The 18,197-nt window shown below is 40.7% G+C and overlaps 1 protein-coding gene across 1 annotated transcript; it reads right to left on the bottom strand.

The window, feature by feature from the left end:
- Positions 1-2: 2 nt before the first annotated feature.
- Positions 3-16,548, bottom strand: LOC125288950 (MARVEL domain-containing protein 2-like). Its single transcript, XM_048235666.1, is given in 17 exon segments — positions 3-944; positions 1,374-1,415; positions 1,575-1,746; positions 2,050-2,220; positions 4,280-4,404; positions 6,447-6,614; positions 7,039-7,693; positions 7,973-8,027; positions 11,012-11,120; positions 11,707-11,757; positions 12,183-12,354; positions 12,887-13,050; positions 13,176-13,211; positions 13,791-14,465; positions 14,467-14,993; positions 15,767-15,865; positions 16,439-16,548. Coding segments are annotated over 15 exon segments (3,204 nt in total). The 5' UTR covers positions 14,977-14,993; positions 15,767-15,865; positions 16,439-16,548; the 3' UTR covers positions 3-845.
- Between the last annotated feature and the right edge of the window lie 1,649 nt (positions 16,549-18,197).

Raw genomic sequence — 18,197 nt, 5'->3', positions numbered from 1 at the left:
CCTTGAATCAACCTAAGGGTTTTTATTAAAATTTACATATAAAAATGTACAAATCCATGTTGTTCACTCTTGACACAAATTGAACTAAAAAAAATTAATTACATTAAAACACACTGTACAGTATTGTAAAAGTATTTAAAACATGGTTTCAAAAAGCACGGTTTCAAAAAGCACTTCTCTGTAACCTACATTTACATCTTTATAAATATAGTTAAAACAAAGAATGTCTAGTCTATTATACTGTTTAGTATAAATGATTGCTTCTGCAGTGATGGCTGCAAAAAGAAAATGATTCTGTGCATAGCTAACTGATTTGTTAGCCATCAAAATCCCCTTTTGTATTAGCCTGTCAGTTTTGACTTGATGCCCTTTTACAGTTCCATGTATAATCACCATCGGAGTTATCAGTTCCCATTAAACCATTTCAAAAAACATTTAATCCATAGGCTCCAGTAAAAGCTTACAAAGAATAGTGAGTACCGGTATTCAAGTTACAAAAAGCTTATTGAGAATCAAGAGGTCAGAATTGATGGGAAAAATAACAGTATCTTGCAACAATTAACAAAAAAAACAAAACACTTGGATCTCTGAAATACAGATCGCTTGTCATGGCAAATCAGTGTGGTTATCTTTGGTTGAGTGGAGGACTCTTAGCACTATATCTATATTATAACTATATATAATATATAAGGTCCATCCATTCACCTCATTTGCTCATTTTGGAGAGAGACCACAGGGTGTGCACAAACTGGTCAACATGGTTCACCCTTATACAGGACCTCCCACTGGTCTTCTCTGAGGAAGAGAAACCACTTCAAGAGGGCTCATTTGGTGCCATGATAAATTTACCCTCTTCGGTCAAAGTCGCTGACCATCTTCTTGATGTGACTCAGTTTGGACTTCAGATACTTGCATCGCTTCTTCTTCAACTGGTAGTCTGAACTCTGTGATAGAAATACAGCAAGATGTTAAACATCATATAGTTCTCTAGTTGTACTTATTGGGCCCTGATTTGAATGATGAGCAAAGTCATAAGTCTAATCAAGCTAAATTAATAACTAGGCAAAATCAATTTCCTAATTTAACACCATGGGCAAGACCTTAACTGCAAACATTGAGGAGTTAGCTCAATGTGCCCACATGCCACACAATAGCTACAGTTCATGCACAAGAACTTAACAATCCGCTGTGTGTCTAAGCAATACATGTCAAGTACCCATTTGTTGACCTTTTGGGGGTTTAACCCTAATGTTTTGTTAGTGAATGTTTAGTATATATTTTTGGGACTATGGTAACTACAGAACCTCTAAGGTTTCAACATCACACCTTTCCGTGACAGCAAATTGTGGCAATTACTTCTAATAGCAACATACCTTCTTTTTGTTCTTCAGTTCATTGTACTCATCCATGGCATCCTTTTAAAGGAGAGAGAAACCACAGGTTGGTAGAGCACAAGAGTCATTTTCAGCCCGACTTAGCCCCGACTTAGCCATTATGTTTCTTTTTAATTGGCTGTCCTACAAGTTTTACACAGATAGATCCAACAAAACAAAAACAGTCTTCACACAACTCACAAGGAACTGGGGGCTCCCCTCTGGAAGGTCATCAAGTTCACGGTCCACCTCAGCCATTTTCCTGTTGATTGCGTCCAGCTCGGCTTGCAGGTCTTTGTATTCCAGATGGTCATCGTCAAACACACGCTTGTACTCGTCCCTCTCGTGTTCGTACTCTATGGGAGGGAACTCGCTGAAAAGGTAAGAAAAAGAGAAATGTTTAGAGTATGCAAGACCGTTTACCCAATTTACCAACAGTAAAACTTTCCACCAGCATCAAATGTATCATTCATTAAATCAAATGCTTCATATTAGCATTAGTTAAAGATGGAACATATCCAGATGTTGCTTAAGTTCTGACTATAGTGGAACCAACCATGTGGATGACAATGAATACCATCCATACCAATGTCATTACAAAACTTTAGACCAAAACTGCAACTGTGATACGCTCTGCTGATTAAAGTCTGGTTAGCCAACTTTGATCTTAATCTACCTGGAGAAATCATCGGCATCCAGCTCGTCGCCAGAGGACATGTAGCCATCGGTTTCGTAACCATCTGCGTGCCGACCACCTTGCTTCTTCTTGGGCCTTCCAGAGGAGCTGGGTCTCTCCGAGCCACTACTGTAGGGGGCAGCACTGCGCAGTGGGATCTCCTCAGCAACTCTACAGAGGAAACATGTCCCATAACACAGGGTGCATTCACATTAAATATGGACCATTTACATGGTTATGGTATTTGGACACATTTTGTCCAAAGCAGCTTACAGTATATGAACATACCATTAGTTAAAAATAATAGGTTCAAATAAAATTGAAAATGTTACATTAATAATGAATTATTAATATAATACATAAAATACTTTTCTGCTGTAGCAACCAACCAAGAAATGTACATAAACATTAATTTGTTTTGTGGCTTGTCAACCTTGGGTTTGAGAAAGGCGCTATATAAAATAAACGTATTATTATTTATTATTGTCCTCATAAGAAGCCTTTAAGAGACTTGACATGACTTATGGGTCTCATCTGAAATCACATTGATACACAATTCTTTTAGTGGATTTTGTGAGTAATATAATTTCCTTCATATATTAAAGCTACAGTTGGCAAGTCTAACAGATTGAGGGGACTTAGCCAAACATTTTAATGTTTACAACTCTCATACCCCTCCCCCACTACCACCGAGCACCCTCTCGTCGAATTTGTGCTCGTCAGTGCGCATCAGACTGTGATTGACAGTCAGATCTCATACAGCCCTGCTCTGATTGGACCAGAAGAACCAGGAGCTGTGGATTTTTGCAAAACAAATAACAGGCTCTAGGTGGAGGTAGAAGTGCTGTTTTTTTTCTAAAACCGGCTGATTTATGTTGTTCTGTTGGAGCATAGTGTCAGTTTTAGTGAATATGATCAAAATAATCTCGCCAACTGCAGCTTTAAGCCATTGTAAAGAACACCTAAAGGGTTTGTTATATAGCTTTTTAAACATTAAGCCGTGTGGTCAAAGAATCTTTTTTGCTAAATTTGGATTGTCAGTGACAATCACTGACTGACAGTCTCATAACTTCAAGAACTTCATAAGTCTTCATAATCCTTTAGAGCAGACACCATGAGAACATTTAAACAAACCACATTTTGATCAGGCTCAGTTACACAAATACACACACACATATTTTGCTCAGCACGCCTTCCCTCTTGGAGTCAACAATGAGATCATTCTTCCAGCCCACAGTTTCCATGATGAGAGGTTTCAGGTCATGTAAGCAACCTCCTACTTCACTAGTTGTAAAATCAGTTGATTCACCATGACCATCAGCCTGTGGTATGCTTTCTAAAAATACCGGAACCATAGAGAGAATATAACATTTCTGCAAGTTCCTGTACCATGAAAGGTCATTCATATTATGCATGCCTATCACTGTGGGTTATGCTGTTTATTAAGAATTTCAGCATAAAACTAACAAAAAAACTGAGGACAAACTGATCTATATTTGTGGTTTTAGCATTCAAGTTCATTTAGTATCCTGACCACAAACTGAAACACACAAGTCATGATGTCATCTCTATAAGACACATGATTTGTTTTTGGATACAACAAATCAGGTCAGTGATCATAACAGACTGATTGAATACAGTTCATACAATCACAGATGATCTACATAGGCCAGCCAAGCCTAAACAAACATTCTGCATCCTGGCATGGTTTCGCTATGCAGTGGACAGAACGATGAAGCAATCATGCAGTCAACCTGAGGGTGACTGTGTAGAGCTAATCTATATGGACGACACAATTTGTGACCATCCATATTGTGGTACTTAAATGGCTTGTTCGTGAAAATCATGTAGGTTGTCATCAGTCAATATACAACACAATAAATTATATATTTCTGAGTGTCACCATGTTCATGTGAGGTAGGCCGACCATAACAAATACATGCTATAGAAATTACCATAATCTTAACCCATTCGCACTGGATGCTGCATGACGCAACACTGACCCTCCCGCTGGATGCTGCGTAGCGCAGCATGCTTTTTATTTCATGTTTCTAGGTGCTACAGAGGCTTAGATATTAAATTTTGGTAGACGTTGACAATTTTTAGTATGTTTTCAGAAAACCCTCAGGAAATAAGGTTATTTAGTCTAGAATGCCATAGGATTCTATAGGCGTTTTTAGCAGGCATTTTAGGAGTAAATGGGTTAATCTTTATCATAAAAGAGACTCACACTGGACTGGCGCTGTATGGAGGCTTGTAGTCAGAGTTGTCCTCATCTAGGTAATTTCTGGACCCCCCAAACTTCTCAGGGAAAGCATTCAACACTGGCTCAGGAACAGCAGACATATCATTTACCTGTAAACAAAAAGCAATACATATGAATACATATGAATATAAATAATTGGATTGATACAGTTTACCAGGAATAAATTACTGTTAAATTTTAGTGAATTTGCATGAGTTTCTGAACTACAATGGTACTGCTACCACACTGCACACATAGCTGTACATACTATACATATCTGTTTATATGGTAAACTGTTCATACTAAATGCCCATATTTATTCAGTTTTTCTGTAATATATTCTGTAAATACACTGCATATATCTATATTGTTCTTATTACTACTATAGTGGTACGGCCACAACATTGCACATATCTGTACATGTTGTTCATACATTGTTCATATTACATAGCCATATTTATTCTGCTCTTATAAGGTTACTGCTAATACACTGCACATACTTATATTTAATTTATACTACTCTAAACCACCTTCTGAAAACAACTGTATACTACTGTCTACACTGCACTATATGTTTTGTCCTGTCTATGCACCACCTACTTTGTATATCACATTGCACTTTTCTGCACTTCTGGTTAGACACAAACTGCATTTCGTAGTCTCTGTACTTGTACTCTGCACAATGACAATAAAGTTGAATCTAATCTAATCGTAATGAGGCTGAACATATAGACTTCATATACCATGTCTTGCATTCAGCTACACATAGCTGTTTTAACATGTTCTGACTTGCAGTGATCCTAACCCAACATACTAACAACACAGGAGTGGCTTTTCACCTGCTCAAGCTTCACTCCAGCTACACATAGCCGTTTTAACATGTTCTGACTTGCAGTGATCCTAACCCAACATACTAACGACACAGGAGTGGCTTTCACCTGCTCAAGCTTCACTCCAAGATGATACTTGTAGCTAATAACAAGGAAAAAGACGGCAAAAGCACAATTGAGACCTTGAATTTCCCCTTGGGGATCAATAAAATATCTATCCATCTGGAAAAAGGAAAAGAATGCAACACCATTTAGTACATCCGTGTGCTGTATGTTTTTTAAAATACTGGTTGGACCAGTTTCCTGTCTTCCTTGATTTTCTGATCTAGGTCTCTCGAGTTACTGTCTGTGGTAAAAAACAGGCGACTACCAATGCGAAAACAAGACCACAAACAGAAGTAACTTACTGTACAACATATTTCCTAATTTTGGGACTATCCATGGTAAAGAAATTCACTTGGTTAAGGACACCAACCCACCCCCCCCAAAAACCACAAACAATGTACTCTTCCTGTTTCTGCCAGGATGACAGGAATGTCTTGACACAGACACAGACAGACACACACACACACACACACACACACACACACAAACAAATGTAGGACTGAAACTGCCACCAACAAACCACACCCAGAAACTGCAGACCATCCCCCTCCTCCACTCTGTGTGCAGGGGACACACAAACCTGTCTTTCCACCTTCACCTCAGCTATAGGTGACTCAAGTACAACATGTCAGCTACCAGCCATTAAAACTGAATAGCTAACAAGAAAAGCCTTGTTAGTACATTTGTACAAAGTAGTTGGCACATAAAGCCATTTGTAGCCTATTCTGAAAGCTTTAAAAAAAATGTAAATTGCCCCAAAATACTCAATCAACAAAGTCACAGGAAACCTCCACAACTCTGAAAACATTGTATTAATTTCACCAACCACACTGGACAAAGTAACAAGCAAATGTACACATGAGCTACAAATTGCAGCCCTCAATTTATGGACCTTTCTATTGAGACTTAAAACACAATCTGAACCTTTCTGCACAGAACATGACAACACAAAAGCAGGACCACCTTCACTCACTTCATTGCTCTTGGGTGCTCCTTGTTGGTGCCCCCCACCCAATCCCAATCCTCCCCCACCTTTTTTATGCAGCCCTTGCCACTTAATCTACTAAACCCCTCTTCTACTGCACTTTTTACCCCCCTCCCCCCCATTAATGCACAAATAGGCTGACACCAGACATAATTTCACTGCATTTCTTACTTCCAGTAACTATATGCATGTGACAATAAACTTCCTTGTATCCTTGTATCCTTGCACTCACCCATGCCTCCACATCTCCTACAGCATTGGGGTCCTCGACGACCTTCACCCGCCTCCACAGAATGTTGTCTTTCCCATAAGCGTTGATCCTCTGCCGGGTCTTCACCGCGAACACCAGGATGATGATCAGTGCAGTAGTCACAATGAATCCTAGCACGATGGCTATGGCCTGCCAAAAAAGGTAAGATTTTAGGAAATTACCATTAAGTCATTAAGGGATAAGCTTCATAAACTCTGGGATTTTGTTCAGGATAACTAATATCTGAAAACTCTATTTTGTTATGGGCAAATGAAACAGTTGTAACAAACGAATGACGTTAAATTGATGGTTTCTGAAATAACAGACACACTCTCTCACACATTCATCCTCATAGCCCTCATGCCTGCATTGCTACCTGAATCCTTGGAATAGAGGATGGAAAACAATTCTGAGATTGAAATCCAGCAAATTCATAGCTTTTTGTTTGCCGACACAAAACAAAACAGTATACCTTGTTGACACTGACAACACTACTGCTGAGAGGTCTATACTGCATGAGGACTAGGCATCCTTATCAAGAAGAGTCTCAGAGGAATATAGCGAGCTTGTTTACCTCCTCGGGTTCCACCACACAATAGTGGTACAGATACTGGTTGACGAACACCCCAACTTGCTGTGGTTGTTGATATTGAGCACACAAAGCCTGGACTTGGGTATACTGGACCGAACCGGACGACTGGGCCATGGGATTGACCGCTACTAGATACACTATGGTCGCAATGAACATGAGAAAGGCCAGTATGGCAGAGACGATGATGATGGCCAAATAAAACTTCCTGCCCTGGGACACACGCTGGTGGGAGATGACCATGATGAACATAATCAGGAGGGCCAGGAAGGAGAGGATTGCCATTGCCATCATGAAGCCCTTTCCTTTCCTGGGGTCGTTGTTGTAGTCTAAGCCTCCATAGTTGAATCCCCCACTGTTGTAACCTCCAAATCCGCCTCCTCCATAGGAACCACCATAGGTCCCACTGCCATATCCTGCACCACCATATCCCCCCCCACCACCATATCCCCCAAATCCTCCAAGCGCAGTGGTGTTGTCATAAGCCAGGGTGGAGGCCACACAGGCAAAGATGCCCACACACAGGATGATGCCGATGCTGGACATGATCTTGATGATCCCTGGGGGTGAGTTCCAACGATAGAAGTGCTGGATCTCATCGTCGGCATAGTAGGAATAAGCTGGCTGTGATGCCACATTGCTTGCAAAAGTCAAGAGAAGAAGCAGCATGTGAGTCAAATGCCCATGTGAAGGAATGGTACTGAAGTGCAAGCACAGGTTGAACACTTGGCATTTGATGTGTTTTAACACTATATGTAGCAACAGCTAACATTATTTAGATAAAGAGAATGAAACTGAAAGCCATAAGCATTCATGTGATTAACTGAAGATAACAATAAAGCTGTTGTAAAGTTTCTTTTTGAAATATTAAACATTTTCAATATTTTTTTCAGTGATATGCAGAAAAAGGAGAACTTACTATTCATTTTCCAATTCATAGGGAGGTGGGCTCCCATTTGGTTTGGAGGACATTTCTCAGCACACAGAATATTTTTAATACTTCCTGAAAGGTAAGAAGATAGATTGTCAGGGTTTACCATTTAAAATATAGGCATGACTTACTTGTTGATTCTTTCAAAAATGCCCCTTGGGACAAGACAACTGAAACAACCAAACAAACATAGGCCTACACGCATCGACAATTAGTTGTCAGAGGTAGCCGATCTTGTAGCCTAGTTTCAATAGTTTGTTGTAGAGAGAGGGAAACAACCACCACTTATACCCGCTGTTGCAATTGAATATGGTGCCGGGTCCGGGTCCGTGTAACGCTTTGCAGTGCTTTGTTCTATTTGTTCCATCCATCTGGTCCAAATAAAAAATGTGTTCGATAATCCAATTTTCAATTTGTTTTAACTGGTCAGCAAATAGATAATTGCTGCTATTTTCTAAATGTGTCATTAGTCACGCAAGATAAAGAAAACAGAAACTGGATTGGAAACAAAAGTAAAATTCAGTTAATAGTGGATTTTGGCCCCTTTTTTTACTGTTTTTGTTGGGCTGAACCACGCGTAGGGGTGGGTGACCTGTTAGATATTGGCGCGCGATGTTGGTGATCACATTTTATCAGCGGATGTAGAGCATAGACTGTAAAAAATAGATGTAGAGATGGAGGGCTATCAAACACAGTTCCGCTTGCATCAAGGTGCCAAGCGATTGATAATGTCAGCTCGAGATCAGAACTTCAGATGCAGAGGGAGACATTGCTGCGTCCTGACACTTATGAGTAGGCCTACGTGAGCCCCAGTAGCCTACAGGCCAATGTAGGCTATTTGCTGTTGAAATTAATAAATGGATAAACGGATAAATTAGGCTCACCGTTGTGTCTTCGTTTAGCCTAATGAAACCTAGTCTAGCGTAAAGCGTTAAATAAGCAAAAATACCATGTCAAACAGTGCTCGGGGTAGCCTGTATAGTCCGGTATAGCCAAGACTGACGTCGATGGCAAAGCATTCTGCTTTGGGGAATTATTTGCTATGGCCATGGTATTCAAATATAGGCTACTGTAGATATGTTCAACATAGGCTTATGTTTAACGTGCCTTCTCCCAAAAAGTTTGTCATTCATCTCTAAAGTAATGAGTCAAAATCACAAACAACTTCAGGCGGCGCTCCCTTCCACCATCTAGCCTGGCCCAGCTAGATGGTGTTCTCCCCCCGGTGTTCGTGGTTCAGTCCAACCACAAGGGCAAAAAAGGAAAATTAGAAAATTGACGCATCATTTCAATTTTTAACTTCTGAACAGAAAACCGTAACTGTGCTCAATTGAAAATCAAAATAAGCAACAATAACCCATTTACTGTGCCGTCCTAAAGAATGGATAACGGATTTTTAAGCCTATTTTTATATTTTTTCATGTGAATTCTGCAAATAGAACATAGCACTAAAAAGCGTTACACGGACCGTGCAGCTTCTTGCAGCTATGCGGTTCAGATCTTGAACCAACTTCCGGGTGACATCAAAAATTCCCCAACCATAGCCAGTTTCAAATCTAGACTTAAAACCAAACTGTTCTCATATGCTTTCTGCTACCTGATCAGATTGGCTACACACTGTATTTTAAATATTCTACTTTTTGTGATGTTTATAATGTTTATGTCTCACTCTTTCTTTTATATGATTTGCTTTTGTTTAAGTAAATCACATCAATTACCCCTGAATTAAATGCCTATTGAACCTAATTAGCCTATTCAACAAACTATGCCTAGGGGCCAACTTAGTCTGGCACAGGGGTAGGCTGTTAAAAAAAAATAGATTACGAGTAGCTATGATATGAAACTTACCTAGACGAACACTGCACAAGTCGCACCTGTCGCTGTTGAGATATGAATGCTCACAAGCGGACACACCTTGCTCAGGTAACATCAGTAGCCTATTATGTTCCCACCTTTGCTCCGCCCATCGACGAAACCAGCGTCAGGTTTCACATCATGACGCTCTGCGCAGGGGGAAACCTTCAACATTGTAGTTTCATGAACCTATAGCCTAAGAGTTTTTTTTTTTTTTTAAATAATAGTAATAATAAGATTTACAATTTTAAATTGTTTATTTGTCTAGCATATTTCTAACACATATTTTCGCTCAGTTTAACATAACGTTTTGACCAATAGTGTTACATGTTATATTGAAGCCTTTGAGAAGTAGGCTAATCTTCATTTGAATATTATAACGGTCTCAATTAACAATGTAATGTATAGTTGGTTTTTAGCCTTAGTTTTTAAACTGTCTCAAGAACCAAACTACTGCCACTGCAGATCAAGTGGTTTATCCTGATTGATCTGTAACAAATACGCTATATTAATGATTAGATTTTTGCCAGGTATTTTCAACAAAAAGAAAAATACAGAATTATGATCAGATAAGCTGTACAAAATATAGTTTATTGAAATGGTTGGGGATGAAAACAAACCAATTTCACATTCATATTACATTAATGTTAACGGATATTGCAGGTTAGGACAGCACATTGTATTTATAATAGTGATCAATTGCAGACACATATTTAATTGTTAATTTATAAGGAACACAGTGCATATGAGATTTCTTTCATCTAAAAATTACTAAAATGTTTCCAGACAGTTGTTTCAGCCATCTTTCAATAAATCTCTCATTTGTGCTTGAGGTAAACTGACATTGTTCTCCACGTGCTTTCCCTTTCTGTTCTGAGACAGAAATTCATAAAATGATGAAGTAAACATACGTTTCTCTGTTAATCTCTTAGAAATGAGCATGATCAATCAGCATCCACAAGTATACAATGACAGATAGGAAAATGTTCAGCGGGTCCCTTTGACAGTTTTGCCCTTGAAATAATTGCTACAGTTGAAATCGCAACTCTTCTGAGTTGGCTTGACAACGTTGCTGTTCAGTGTGTTGTCGCTTGTTAACTCCGGGGAGTACAGGAAGGAGCAGGGCAGTGTGACAGGCCCAGAATGAGACTGTTCTCCGCACTCATCTGTAGCCGTCGTTCCACTCCATGACCTTGTCATATTCCTGGATCCGCTGCTTGATATGGGCGAGTTTGTTCTTCAGATACTCACACCGCTCTTTCTTCTCCAGGAACGTTGGATCCTTTGGGGAGGAAATAATTTATTTTTTTATTTTTTATTATTATTAAGAGCATTTCTGGAAATATAGCTTTCATCATTGGTTTGGTATTAATAATTCCTAAGAAACGATTTGTCATGTTAAGTTGGTCATTTGTAATGTCAAAAAATCCATCAACAGCCATCATTTCCGGGCTAAATTTAGCCTTGTGTCAGAGTGGTCACATGCAGGACAGTTTGAGGTCCTTGTGGTTAATGGCGCCTCTTGTTGAAACATTCTGAGGAAATGGGGCACCTCCGGTCAGACAGTGCTATGAACTTTCCCACCCACCATCTCTTCCTGCCCCCTCCCCTCTCATCCTCTCATTCACTGCTCATTTAAACCCAGGCCTTTGTTTTTCTTGACTGCAGTACGGACAATGAACCAGAGGCCCTCAGCCAAACCGAAAGCAGACACTTCTACACATTAATCAACTCTAGTCAGCCAATTTTCTGCCCCAGTGCCTCTCGTGTGAAGAAGCTAAGAGGGACAGACATGAGAGGAGAAAGCTCACTCATCTTATGGATTGGGTAGTGGGTTTACATAGCATACTATAAAGCAGTGTACATACCATTTTCTTCCTCTGGTACTCATGAAGAATTTTATTTATACGATCATGTTCCTGGAAATATACACAAGGCACACATGTAAACACATTTACACTTTTAATGATATCTAACTAATTACATGCACAAAATATATTATATTGACATACTTATGAAAACATAATCAACAGATGAATCAGCTAATCGACTGAAAATAATAATTGTTTGTAGCCCTATTTAGGAATACAAATACTTCAGGCTATATACCGGCAGTTATACACTGATCTAAAAACATTTCTAAGCTTTTGAATGGAGCAGTATTATATTTTCTACATCAAACATGAGCCGAGAAGGATGAAAGCAGAGCAGAGCAGATGAGAGGTGACAACAATGATGCTTAGCATGACAATATAGCAGGCAGTAAATGAGAGACCAGCAAAGGGGAAACAGAGAGACAGAGAGACAGAAAGGGAGAGAGAGAGAGAGAGAGAGAGAGGGGTACCATTTGACTGTTGACATGCTGAGGGAGATTCCGCATCATGGCGTCCATCTCATCAAACCTCTTGAGCGTGACCTGGACGTCAGCATGCAGCTCCTTGTACTCTGCATACTGGTCATTAAACACAGCTCTGTACTGGTCCCGCTCCTCATCGGTGCGAATACCGGGGTACTTACTGCAAGCAAACACAGGGCACATGTCACTGCTCCAGTTAAGGTCCTTTCAAAATCCCATTTCAGACTTTCAAAATCAGGCTTTCAAATGAACTACATCTAGTGTGACAACTACAGCTAGGTATAAGCAACCAATGAAACATATAGTATGCTATATAGAATAATGCAAATATTAACAACTATCCCTTATACCACGTCTACTACTAAGATTACTACTACTACTACTTTTACTGATATAGCACCTTCCTAAAGGTTTCACAAACTGCTTTCTAAGACAAGGCAAGAGATGTGCATAAAAAAGAAAACATACAGAGGAAAAAAAACAAGTATTCTTAATAAATAATACAATAAGAAAAACAAAATGATTGATTTTAAAACTAAAGAATCAAGAATATGGATTCATATCAACATATCAATAATGTGTAAGATTTAATGCTATCTGGTCCACCTGCCCTCACTGCTCACAGTCATTAGAACTGCTAGCAATATACTTTTAAGACTAACACTATAGAAAATACAGAAGTTAACACTCACGCAATGTAATCAGGCATGACCACAGGCTTGGGGATGTAGCCAGATGGGATGTGACCCTTCACAACCTTGGGCTTGAGAGCAGCAGGAGCAGCTGCTTCAGCCTGGATAGACATCTCCGAGATTGGCATGGGTTCAGCGCCCCTTGTGCCAGCCATCACAACCTGCTGGTGAATAACACATAATCATAGCTGTTGAAGACTCACAGTGGAAAATGAGATGAAATCAGAATCAGAAAGGTCATAGGCATTTAATGATCACAATGTCACTAAATATAAAATCAGACAATCACCGGAAGTCTTCCATCAGCTGTCTCCCTTGGCATCATCTGAGTAGGGGAAATAAAAACATGGTGATCATTGGGACGATAAAAGGGACATTTAGCCAGCTCTGAATTGATCAGTTGGTAAATATTGATGCAACAAAAGTTGTGTTGTTATATTATTATTACTAATAATTCAAAACACTGAGCAGAATTAAAGACTACATGACCTACATTGATTGTCCCTGTTGCTTAGGAAGGAAATCCAATCTAGCAACCAACTATGGCAACCATCGTCAGTGGTTAAATAATGTATACTCTGAGGACTATCACAACTGGCAGGGGAATTCTCCTCACAGCAAGAGGAAGATCTACACTATCAGAAGATGCAGCACAACAATAATCCAGATATTTCTCAAGATTTTCTACTAGTTTTTAGAACAAGAACAAGTCATATAATATCAACAGTTTATTTCATAAACTCCTGAAAAAATGCATTCTTTTAACCTAAAACCTTGTAAATCAAGGCAGTCATCTGAGAATATTGAAGACTTAGTTGGACCATGTTCAGATTTCATAAAGACTCATCTGTTTCATAAAGACTCTTTCAGAATGTAAAAGCCGTGTCAGAGTGTGTGTCCTCACCTCATGCCCATACTTCTCCCTGTGCAGCCTTCGCGCCTCATGTCTCCAGAGTTTGAGACACACTATGGCGCCAATCAAGTACACCAATGTGGTGACAAAAAGAAAAATGATGCCAGCTGTCTGCCCAGACTCAACACGGCAAAATGGTGCGTTGATGGGGGTATTGAACATGGGATAAGTGCACAGTCCACCCCTTCGTGTGTCGTTCACATACACGATTGCGGCTGCTAAGTAAAGTAGTGCCAGGGCTAAGTTAATCACAAACTCTGTCAAGGGCCACCAGTTAGAGTCCAGCAGGATGGTGCGGTAGTACATGGTCATTCCCATAACAAGTAAGATCACAGTCACCAACCAAGCCAATCCTGCCACAACCAGAATAAAGGGAGTTTTGGGCCCGGTGTAGTAGTATCCGCCATACCCTGAGCCCCCATAGCCTCCATAGGATCCTCCATACATCCCTGGCTGGGAGAATCCAAACATGTTGTGCCACTCGTTGTCCTTGTGGATGTATGCACATACGCAGGCGAAGACTGCCGCACCCAGCAGCAGCTCCACACAGCCGAGGATGCGCAGCAGCCCCCCCCACGACTTCATGTAGGAGTAGCGAAGGTGGTACTCCTCCACGCGCTCGCCGTAGGTCAAGCCCGTGTGCGCCGTCCGCACAGTCGCGTCCATCTAGAGACTCGGGCAGCTCTGCGTCCAGCATAGCCTCCCGCTCCTTGCGGGAGTTGTAGCTGCCGCCCGAGCCGCCGTATTGGTCGCGGAAGGAGCCAGGGATGGAGGGGGAGTGCGGCGGGGAGCAGCGGATGCCGTTGGAGGTCGTGTTGCTCCCGGCGTTGTTGTTGTTCCGGTTCGATGGCATGGACCAGAGCTTGTTACTGCTCCGGTTGCTTCCCCGGAAGAAGTTCTTCCAGGAGTCGGGGATGAAACGGTGCACGGGCTTGATGTCCAGTGCCGGGTCAGCGGCCAACTCGCCGTCACTCGGGGCGGACTCAACGCCCGAGTCCAGGCCCACGGGGGGCTGGTCTGGCAAGGGCGGAGGGGGAAGGGGGTCAGCGCTCAGGGCGAGCTCAGAGGAGCGCTGGCGTCGGAGGTTTCGAGGTGGGGAGCCAGAGGAGACCTGGTCATAACGGGGGGCATGTCTGTCACGCTCAGCGCCCCCCCAGGAGCCTCCTCCTGAGGACATGGGGAACGAGATTGGCCCTGAGGAAGAACATAACAACATTATATTACAAATACAATCATCTGTCCCAGTAGTGTCTTGTTAATGTTGTCAAATCACTGCTGTCGCTTCCTCTAAGAAGTTAGTTACTGACTGGTCTGACTAACATAAGTGATTTCTTGTGTACACACAGCACTCATTTTCAGAACTCAGTTTCATGCTCCTTAAGCTCATCTATTTGGATAGCCAAACATTTGAGTTGATCAAACAATCCTGGATGACAGAACAGGACAGGACTGCATAGTGAGAGACAAAGTCATAAAGAATAAAGAGGAAATAAGCCCTGGAAAGCAAAAGCCCTGAGCCAGTGGCCATTCACCAGGCTGCGAAAGGCCAAAGCAACAAACCTGATAGGCAGTCCAATGTTCAGTAAATTACATAGAATTTGAAGATTGCTTTGGTCTTACGTAGGATGGGCCTAATCGAAATGTCCAAACAACACATGATGATAGACGCAGAAGTTTCCAAACCCAGACATAACACCAAGAGCATTTCACAAAACATTCAGAGCAAGCTGAATCAGATAGCTTTGACAGACAAGCCAGAACATGCAGATCTATGTCTAAGCCTGCACTGCTGTAATCCCTAAACTACACAGCAAAGCACCTTTATTGACTTCATCAGAATTTCAAACATGCAGTTTAAACTGTTTCCTGTCAATTGTGATTACATAGGTAGTGCACCAATGCCCCATTCAGTCTGTGGACAAATTAGAAAAGTTGTTAATGAAGAAAAAAGTTATTTGCTTGAATACCTCTTTCACAGGCAGTGCTCAGCAGGACTTACATTGGCTTGCAGGTCAGTGAGCAAACCTAGTACCTGGTCTCCCATAAGGAATAAAGGCTATAGTCATCTGAAAAGAAACAGAAGTACATCTACTTGTGTCATTACTAATTAACAGAAGAAAAGGATGGTGGTGTCTACATTACAAACATTCGATTTGGAGGGGGTTAAAGGTTATGTTGCCTAGGTTTATGTAATAATAGGGCCTAATACAAAGTAACGGTCTTAACGGACCTAACCTAGGTCAAGAACTAAAACGAAGCTGAATACAAACAAGGAATGCCATGCATTACAGAATCATAACCCATAAAATAGACATGTGGATTCACCTACAGACTGGCTCTGCGTGTGATTTATTTAATCTAGAAACCATCATATCAATTCCAAAATCATATTCCCATTCCAGAGAATATAGCCTATGCTATCAAAGGCAAGTCACGAACAGTGAAAAATTTAAACTGGACGTCCAAAAAAGCGAGGTATGCCATGCACTTGAAACTTGACACCACACACGGAGCCAAAACTCTACGTTTAAATTGTTTCTTGAAGTAAGCCTACAATGTTCTAATATGAGGTGAAATAACTAATTGGTTATATCACTATAAAGTATAGCCCCATTACGACTAATACCAAATGAACTCACCTTAAAAGTTGTTTGTGCTCTCTTCCATTTTTTTCCAGAACCGCAGGTTAAGAAAGTCGTACCACGTGACTTGCCCATCCCCGAGGGTGACGTAGAAACAATGGAGAATTTCGAGACTTTGGACCTACCCACCTGAAGGGGGTGCTTTTTGCATGTTTCGGTTAGCTGTGTGACTGTGTCACACGAAATATTTGACTCACTTTCATTGATGCAATTCTCAGTGTAATATTGACCTTCTTTACTTATCTGGGAGCTAGTGAATGAAAAATGAAGTCGTCTATTTTGTTAATAAATGTCCCACCTCTCATTAGGCTATGAATATGGCAATTTAATTTTTACATTAATTAAACATATATTGTAAAATCTCTCGTCTCTTATCTTTTTTGTTAATCCACCACCTCCAAAAGTCCTTTGATGGTCTGCCACCATTTTGATTAAAAAAAATATATTTCAATTGAAACTGACAGAGACTAAGTATCTGCATTAGCCCACGTAAAATAACAGAAGAACAACTCTTCCTTGTGTGACTCATAAGCCACCTGAGGAAGTGGCCATGATCAGAGTCAGACTGTAAGCAGGAACAGTCAGTCAACAATTACAAAGAGGGTAGGAGGGCTGCAGTGCATACACCTCTCATTACGAAGATTAATGTACATGTGAGGGTACAGTTGTACAAACCGCCTGGGCGCTGTTCTATAGATATGGAAGGAAAAGTCATGGTCAGATAAGTCTTCCTTCACCACAGTCTTTAAGAATGAGGGTGTGCGTGTGTGTACCCGAACTGTACACCTGAATGCTTGACCCCTCTCTGCTTTTATGCGTTGGCATTTTGTTATGGTTTAGATCCACTTCACTCAATTAAGGTCACTGAAAGTCAATAAAACTGTTCTGAATTATCACCTTTTCTATCCTGATGAGAGTGGTCTCCTGGATGACTAAGTATCCATTATATTATACAAGTATATATAATCTCTTTGTTTAAAACCATCAGGGGTGACTCCCAACAAAGCAACCAACGGATCCTTGGGGATCTCTATATTAAAAATATCGACCAATGCTGTGTAGATATCATCCCAGTATTGCTTAAGCTTCACTGGACCAGAAGGTGTGGACAAAGTTTGAGTCAGTTTCTCCACAATTCCTCCAGCAGCAACTTGTCGCTGAGGAACTATATTTTCTAAAGTATCTTGCTATTTTCCACTTGAATTCTCTCCAGCTATTGGAGGAAGTTGCTCTGTGCGCTTCAGAACAGATGTTAACCCAAGATTCCAGGGAGATATCTTGCCCAAGCTCCGTCTCCCATTTTGCTTCGATATACAAGGTATTGTGTGGTTCCATACTCTGGAGACAATTATAAAGACAGGAAATAATTTTCCTCCTATATTCACCTAGTTGAACCTTGATGAAATACTGTTCTATTGCAGATGGTGAGTGAATATTCTCAACCTCTTTGTGTTTATTAAGGAACTGTCTGATTTGAAGGAACCTGAAGAAATCAGTGTTTGGAAGCCCAAACTCCTCTGCAATCTGGGAAAATGACTTTATGTTATTGGACTGAACTAGGTGGATGTAAGTAAGTCCATATCTAGCCCAGTGTTTGAACCCTGCATCTAACTGTAGTGGAGTAAAATTGGGAGTGGATTTTATTGTAGATAAAGAGGATATGGAGCTGTCTATATTTTTTCTGTATTTCTCTCCAGATTAAGGCAGTGTTTTTTGTCCACAAATTTATTCTACCGGATTTCAATGATATGTTGGA

The sequence above is a fragment of the Alosa alosa genome, chromosome 23, assembly GCF_017589495.1.
Source record: "Alosa alosa isolate M-15738 ecotype Scorff River chromosome 23, AALO_Geno_1.1, whole genome shotgun sequence".
Classification (NCBI taxonomy): Eukaryota; Metazoa; Chordata; class Actinopteri; order Clupeiformes; family Clupeidae; genus Alosa; species Alosa alosa.
The sequence above is the reverse complement of the archived record's forward strand: the minus strand, read 5'-3'. Positions and strand labels throughout refer to the sequence as shown.